Source organism: Armigeres subalbatus, chromosome 3 (genome assembly GCF_024139115.2).
Source record: "Armigeres subalbatus isolate Guangzhou_Male chromosome 3, GZ_Asu_2, whole genome shotgun sequence".
Taxonomy (NCBI): domain Eukaryota; kingdom Metazoa; phylum Arthropoda; class Insecta; order Diptera; family Culicidae; genus Armigeres; species Armigeres subalbatus.
Genome location: NC_085141.1, coordinates 382,262,841 through 382,271,546, shown reverse-complemented (window position 1 = coordinate 382,271,546; position 8,706 = coordinate 382,262,841). Strand labels below are relative to the sequence as shown.

Sequence of the window (8,706 nt, the reverse complement as noted above, 5' to 3'; positions counted from 1 at the left end):
GTGTATGGTGAACAAGTGCGAAGCCAAAGAAATTGTCTAGCATGGTCCTAGCCAAGAAAGTGTGAATAAAATGGTCACAACAGTGTCTAGCTCACGGAAGAGAGCTCCGTTCAAGTGAATTTGTTATACTACTGATCCTCTTGTGGGGATATTTTTCTGTAGTGTACAGTGAAATAAATCGTAGTGTGACAGAAATGTGGTGGATATGACTACGGAAGTCAGTCGACAATGGAGATCGCTTGGATTAAACGGCACGAAGGAGTCTCGCACGAGATCTCCAGCTGCCCAATCCTTGCCCCCACTCCCTAATCCAGTTCCAATCCTAAGCAAAACCACATCCAATCAAAAAACTACTCGTAAAGCTAATAATAATATTAACAACAACAACAACAACAACAACAGTCGTAAAAAGGTCAACAGAAACCTCGACAAATCGGTCGCGTCGCAGTCAGAAATCATTATAGATGGAAGCAAATACAACTTGAAGCCCATCATCAAGCTAAAAGCAGTTCCTTGGCCTCAAAACAGTTCCGATAAGAAACCACAACCGAAGAAGCACCAGGCTAAAGACATTTCGAACGTCAATAGTAAGAAAAACACTACGAAAAACGATAGCGACGTCGCGAGTGGTGATAAAAAACGTCGCTCTAGTGGAAAGAGACAGCACTACAATATTGTTGCAGCAGGGGAAAACGATGACGTCGAGACTACAAAGTTGATACTACGGCGGCGCAACAACACTCCGAAAGGAAAACGTTGTGCGACATCACTCGGTGCCACCAACACCAGTTCACAAACGTCATCCTCGATTGGTGCAACAAACTCTCAAAACAAAAACAAGAGGGCAATGTTATCCACCAGCAACGATGGAAACGACGAGAACATTCAAAACGTCAAAGTTGTGGATCCTCACAATAACAACAAACAACCGAAGCGCAATATCAAACAGGAACCCCAAGAGCCAATGCTGCTGGCGTCGCAAATCAAGCAAGAACCAATCGAGGGCCATCGCAAGTCCAGCAGACGGAGACAGTTTACGGATCGGATTATCGACACAATGTGCATCCCGGAATTCTATTTCAACGCCAGGTGTCGAAGTAAAACGAAAAAGGCTACCACTAAGAAAAAGAACCCGGTGGCTATTGTGGCAGCAGCTGCTGCTGCAGCTGCTTCTTCCTCAGTGGTCAAAAGTAACAGTCGCGCCACACCGAATAAGAGCAAAACAAATAATGCAACCTGTGCCAGAGCTAGCAGTGGTGGAAGAAAATCGAAAGAAATTCCCACCCCTACTATTACGGAGGAGGATTCATCTATCCCACGGTTGAATCCGATTTTCCTGTTTGTAAAGCAAGAAGGGACACGAATCGTTGAGGTTCGTTGCGAAGACTATGACAAGCGAAATCGTATACGAATAACCAAAACATCAAATGGCCTGTGGAGGTCCTTTCCTCGGACGGATACCAGTTCGTCGGTGGTATTTTCCCTGTTGCCCAAAACGGACTCGCCGTCGCTGGTTGATGGTGAATTGAAGGCAGGCATACCAAAGTACAAAAAACTTCACAAAAAGAAAAAGAAGCACAAAAAGGAAAAACGGAGAAAGGTGTTGGAGGAAGCTGCCCCCGAGCAGGACGACGGTGGCGCTTGTTTGGAAGTGCATGAGGAACTGAATATGGATGAAGTCGATGGCGACGACGATGACGTTATCGATATAACGCCAATCGACGAACGGCACGAGGAAATTAGTTTGAACCTGAAGGATTTGAGCCAATCAGATGTTACTGTTGAAGATATTAGTAATCAAAATAATTTAACCGTTAATAGCAACAATATCAGTAGTAATAGTGAATGTAATGCAAATAATAGTAGTATAAATATCGCCACTAGCCTAAAAGAAATCAGTACCAATAGTATTAACGCCCACACTAGTAACACAGATAGCAATAAAGACGACGGCAGTGACAATGACGTCGAGCTGATACCAGCAGATGAGGAGATGCATGAGGTGATCCAAGAGCATCATTCCCAGGAATTAGTGCACCAAGGAACGAGCTTAGGTCAAGTAGGTGCAGGAGTCGTATCCTGGGCGGAAGAATTGGATAACATTGAGGCACAGATACCATCAACCATCATCTCGGTACAAGAACTTCAACGTGCTCGAAGCAGTGCGCATGTCAATGGCAGCGTTGAACAGCACACCACAACAACGGCGACGCTCAATAATTTGATTGCACTAAATGAACTTGGGTTTAATCATCAGGAAAACCACGCGAACGAATGCATCGAGAAAACAATCTCCTATCACTTGGAGTCTCTGCAGGCGGTTGCGGTGGCGGCTGCTGCAGCCGCTGCTGCCAGGAGCAACGGCACTAGCACCTCTACAACCGCAACCGATTCGAGCAAACATGGCACTATTGGTGCATCCTCGGATGCTGCTGGTGCAGCTGCAGCAGCTCCTTCCGCTGCCATCGGGCCACCCACTGTGGCGGTGGGTGGTAACGGAGGCAGCAATAGTGTGAGTGCGAAAGAAGTTGGGGAACAAGGTGGCGAACCGTTGCACACATCAACAACTTCCGATGCACCGACTGTGCATGAGATTGACGACGATGGAGACGAAGTGTGCGTTCTGGAGTCGGATCCAACGCCAGCACAGCTTCAGCACCACCAAACAAAAGGACGAAATGAAAATATGTGCCTGGATAGCGCAGTATACGAAAATTGTAAGACGGAATCGGATTGCATCCAAAACGCGGAAGTGCAACCACACATCACAATCAGTAGTGACAGTGAGCTGGAGGATGATGATCCCAAGCATCATCATCTGAGTGAGTTTAACGATTGCAGTGACCTGATCGAAGGAATTCGTGAAATCCAATCCGCCAATCCAGAAGACTTGCTACATGCCAACTGTGGTGAAAATACAATGACTGGTGCCGAACTGCTCGATTCGCTGGTAGAGCAACGGTGTGAAGACAATCATATTTCTGGAACCGATGATCTCAAGAACACTATTTATTCCATATCAGACGACTATAACGACGACGATGATGTCCTTTTGGAACCTGAACCTGTTGCCGACATTATCTCGCGTCTAGGTGAATCGTTAAGCACATCGCCCAAGTGTTTATCCTTTAACGAAGCTGGTGAAATTGAAGGACTTACCGGAGATTTGTTCGATACCACCCATCATTCGTTGCAGATGGACGACAATCTTCCCAACCCGTTCTCCTCACAAAACCCCACGTTGGATGAACTGTCCATCACAATAAAAGACCTCACAGATAGCAGTGAACATGCTAATTCCTATTTCAATGCTAGTGCCGAGAAGAATGACAAAGAAACCGATACCCCCATAGTGATTTCACCGGACTCTTGTCAAGAAGAATTACCAAAGGATCTTAGCTGTCGAAAACGTAGTGAAAAGAGCACGGACTCAATAGTGACCCTTTCCCCCTCCCCACGACCAATATCTCATAGTTCAGATGCCATCCAGTCACCTCAACCCAGCGGGCTGCCTGCTGTCCCTCCATCACCTGACATATTCCTACAGCCCAAATCCGTCTCAAATGCAGTTATCGAAAATCTTATGTCGCAGGCTGCTGCAACAACAGCAAAACCTCGACCTGCTAATCAACAGAAAGAACCTCTTGATCTCGGCAAATGTCGGAAGTCTGCAAGCCCTACAGTTAGCTGTTCGGAAGAAGCCAAGCGTCAATCCTCTTGCGAAGATGAGCCCAAAACAAAACGGATCAAAACCGACCCAGAAGCCAATAAATCATCCAGCACAACAGGATCCAGTTCCAGTAGCGTTACGGAAAATCCTATCGCCACAGCCTTGGCTAGCGGAAGTGGCAGTAATAGGAGTACCCCTTCCACTCACACCAATGCGAGCGAATCGACGCGTTTGGTGGAAATGCTAACATCGGGCAACGATCCGGATGCTCTCACACAGCTACGCTTACTGGTTAGCAATCCAGCGTGGAAAGTACCTGATCCATTACTAGTGCCAAAGGATCGTCTCAACGCTGTACTAGCGTCGCCCGCACGAGAGATTCCGCTTCTTCTAACAACCCGGCCAGAACTACGCTTACCGGAAGCATTCGCATTCCCCAATATCCTGCAAGATCCAGATATTCTGGTGATTTCACTCTCTCAACTCGAGAAAATTCTCGAAACCCAAGATGAACTCCTGAAACTTAAATCCAAGACGGACACTTGTAAAAAGACTGCTCCAAGTCCTCTGGAAACGTTGAAACAAACTCTCACAGCTCAAGCGGCCAAGCAGAACCCCATGATGAGCTCATTACTTGCTTCCGGGCTAGCGGGTGACATCGATGCTGCTACTGCAGCCGCATTCAACCAAATGCTCTGGCTGCCATACCTAGGCCAGATGGGACAGCTCGGACCGGAACTTCTCAAAGCGATGATGAACATTCCAAACTCCAACCCAAGTCTTTCCGACATGCTGCCATTCATGAATCCTCGATTTCAAGATCTCTGTGGTATGTCATCCAATCCAGTGGATTACAAACGTCAATTGGAATTCGCTATGTGGCAAGACGCGCTCAGTCAAGTGAACACGGCCAGTTTGCAGCGTAAACAGGATGCTCAAAAGAAGGCAGCAGTCACCATCGATCGAAAGCCCATTATTCCGCCAAAGACTCTCGAGCAGCAGCGCTCCGTAGCAGCGGTTGCCGCCGCAGCTAGCATGTTCCAACAGCAAAACCAACAGAACAAAAAATCCAACTCTGTAATGAACTCCCTGAATCCTCTCTCGATACCTCAGTTCATGACCCCATCGATGCCAAATAACCGATTCGCCAGCAACAACCGAACCTCAACAATGCAATCTCCATCCTCGCTGCAGCAGCAGTTCAACCATTCGGGAATCAAAACCATGCCAAACATGATGAACCAGGCTGCAGCCGCCGCGGCCGCCGCCAATGCGCAGATGCGACAGCAGCAAACCCGACCGCAACTTTCCACCGCTCAAAAGAGCAAACAAAATGCCAATTCCATGTTTCCCAACAATCCCTTCTTTAACCTTCCGACCACCTTCCAAGAATTCCACGAACAGCAGCAGCAGCTCGCGCGAAAGCTGCAGAAAGACCCCCAGGGCCATTCCCGCGAGCAGATGCTTCATCATCAGGAGGAACAAAAGCCTCGTGTGACCTGTAAATCTCTCATGAATCTCCTCCAACCCGAGAAGCAGCAACAGCTGCAGCAGAAGCAAAGTGTTAACAGCAAGTTGGCAAACCTGATGGCACTGCCGGGAATGGACCTATACGCTGCATCCGGTCAGCACGATCAACTGCAGCAGCAAATGTTCTTGCAACAACAGCAGCAGCAACAACAACAACAGCAGCAACAACAGCAATTACTACAACAGCAGCAACAACAGTTGCTGCATCAACAGCAGGCGCAACATCAGCAGCAACAGCACCAAGGAAAGCTGAAGGTCAAGCCCGGGTTGCACTTGCTCGATCCGGCGGCCATTCAGCGGCGGTTGTTGAATACGGACGAACTGCCCGAGGTGGGCAGCACCACCAGCGGGTTGGACGATTCGACCGACCTGAGCTCACCGCTGTGGCATCCGCTGTTCGGAAGGTGAGTGTTATCATTGATGTTTTTTTTTTGCCGTTTGGCTTCAATGTTTGTTAAACAGGTGGAAACTATGGACAATAAAATTATAAGCTGAGTAAACTTGTTTTACGAACGTGGAATGGTGTCTGCTGAAATGACAGAAAAGCTTGTGATTTGGAAGGAACCAGAACGCCTGGGTAGGGGTTTTTGGTTCATAATACAGCTTATTTGCATAAATCAAGTCACACTCTGTAATCATTTTCTGCTGTATTCATTTTTATTTGTAAGAATGGTCTCTGGAAATAAATATATTTCTTACATATAGAGGGGTTAGGTTCCCTAATTCATTATTCAACAAATTCATTGCTATTCTTCGATTGAATAATCAGTTTTAATGGTCGATGTGCGATGATTGAACTGCATCCTACGGTGGGAATTATGTGTCATGGCCACTGATGACATATGTCAAGTTGATGCATTCATCTAAAAGAGCTCAACAATTTCCATAAAATTAGCATTCTAGTGGCCATAACTTCAGAATACAAGGACCAATTTAGCACATTTTCAATAGAAACCCCGCTTTGCAGTCTTCATAGTTGGAGTATTTAAAGCAAACCATAATCTAACCGTCCTTTTTTAAACGGCTTTATATTTACAGCGTTACAGCGTCTATTGTCGTTCCAGAAGCATACATCTCCAAAAATCCTCTAGGAATACAAAAGGATAAGGAATAACTGAAGCTTGTATCTCCCTGTTATTAGCAAATTGTGGAACAGTTTCGCGCAGTCCATGTCGGTGATGGAAAATGTCAAAACATTGTTCACTAATTTGCTAATAACTTTTTATTTTTGATTAACATGTAATGCTTATAGGATCAGAAAAAATACAAGATCCTATGTTAAAAACACAATTGTAAAAATCTTTTGAAAGAAGTTACTAGCAAATCAGTCCTATGGCGTCTAAATGACACTTCCCGTCACTGGCCATGTACTGAATGGAAGAGTGTGGGTTCAAGTCCCATCGGTGGGGAATTCTTTTCCGCAATGTTTAATAAAAAAATCACTCTCCATGGATAACGTATTCTGTGCTTCAAAATTGAACTTCTTCATTCAAAAAAGAATTTAATTTCAACCATTGGCGTAACTAGCCACCATGTCTATAGGGAGGGAGTCAAAAGCCCTTCAACCTACTTTCTCTGATATGGAAATGCTAATATCATCTTCCAAACTTGGACGTACATGTTCATGACAGAATTAGATATATCAGCTTCCACACTGATATTCTTCCCTCCCCCTTCATACGGGAGCTTGGCAGAAGGAAGGTCGTGTGATATGTGCCATCACAAATATTGCCCTCTGCTCGCTTTCAAATCGACTTCTATAAAAACATTCTTCATGCCTGCCGTATCCTAACGGAACTATCAATTCTATATTTTTTCTATATCTATAAGTTTGGAAGATGATATTAGCATTTCCATATCATTGTAAATCGTTTAACTTCACGTAGAAGTAACACACACGAAATCATTAATTTAGTCTACTTTCTCTATTTTGCACTTGGAACTTCTTACAACTCTTATAAACGAATGAATCTATTTGAAATTGAAGCCAAGCTCAGGCGTTACAAAGCCGAATGTCTTTGATTTTTTTCGCTTATTATTTGTCGTTTTGTTAATCGCCCATCTCTAGATGAGCTCGGTGTTGATTCTTATTGTTTTGCCTTTCTCGTACAACTAAGTTGTACCGAAAGGCTATCATTTCACTCCGAAAACGAACTTTTTATAGAAGCCTCTGAGACCCATAGTATTATATACCAATCGATTCAGCTCGACGAGCTGAGCACATGTCTGTCTGTCCGTGTGGTGTGTGGTATGTGTGTGTACATGTGTGTGTGCACAAAAAGCTAAAAAAATTAGACAACTATTTATACAGTAATCCTTGACCGATTTTCTCGCAACAAGTTTCATTCAACAGGGACCGAAGCCTTGTTGATCACTATTGAATTTTGCAAACGACTTCATTCATTGGTGTTTCAAAGTATGAAAGAAAATGGTACATCGGACCCATACGTAACCTCTCATATAAGGTTGGTGTCTTAACTTAAATGCGAGGAGAAAAGGCACCACTTCAACACTAGGTGGATTAATCTGGTTTTTACAGAAGACATGTTCGCTAATTATGGTTTCTTAGTGGTGCATTTTAGTTTTGGCACAAACTGGCATCGTCTAGTTGGGTGCCGTTTAGACCATGCTCCAATTAACGAACAATCATTGTACATACACGAGGATCTTGATTCTTTTTTCGTTACTGATTTCATAGCGCTACACCGTATCATTGTCCACTATTTTAATCTACAGTAACGTTAAAGCTTTATACTGGTTTCAAACAGTGGCGTCCTGTATCCTCACTTTTACGTGTTCAACGACACAAGAATGGAAAAATTCGATATATTGTCAGTCCAAAATTTAAAATATAAAATAATCAGAGTTGATAAAGCTAAACAAAATCTCTTTATAACATAAATTTACGAGCAATAATTTAAATGATAGGGACACGGCAGGTATTTTTCGTCTAGTTCATTGTCATAGTCTCCGAAAACCAATAAAAGAGACGCCTTTTTTGTAAAACTCATACGTACCAAATCGTAAGTGTTCATCCCGAGTAAACGTTCTGCCATAGTGGAAAGTTCAAGCAAATGTACGTTGCTTTCGTTGGTTTTAGCCCCCTCGACGATGGACGAAAATACCTGCCGTGTCCCTATCAATTGGAGATCGCAGCAATCCATGCGCGCGGATGGATGCTTTTGAATGTGCTGTCACGTTTTGTTCGTTCCCGCAAGTATTAGATTCGGTTGATGTCTATATTTTGCATAGAGTATATGCTTCCATCTCCATCTCAGCCCCTATATTCATCTCATTCTGCATACGGTAAACTTCATTGGAATGAAACACACGATATGCGCACTAATTCAAATCAGAAATTAATGAAGCACATTCTTTTGGAACTAATTTATATAATGTTTCCAAAAGTTACAGCCAATAATAAATATGAAAGAAGTTAAATTATAATGAAATATATAGAGCACCGACTTGCTTACTTGAATAAGATGGAATTTTCTTGTACATTT

The 8,706-nt window shown here is 44.0% G+C and overlaps 1 protein-coding gene across 1 annotated transcript in view; it reads left to right on the top strand.

The window, feature by feature from the left end:
* The first annotated feature begins 205 nt into the window (after window positions 1-205).
* LOC134222934 (serine-rich adhesin for platelets) overlaps window positions 206-8,706 on the top strand; it is a 69,323-nt gene continuing 60,822 nt past the window's right edge. Inside the window, 1 exon segment of the mRNA XM_062702080.1 lies at window positions 206-5,604. Coding sequence (XP_062558064.1) covers window positions 206-5,604 — 5,399 coding nt within the window.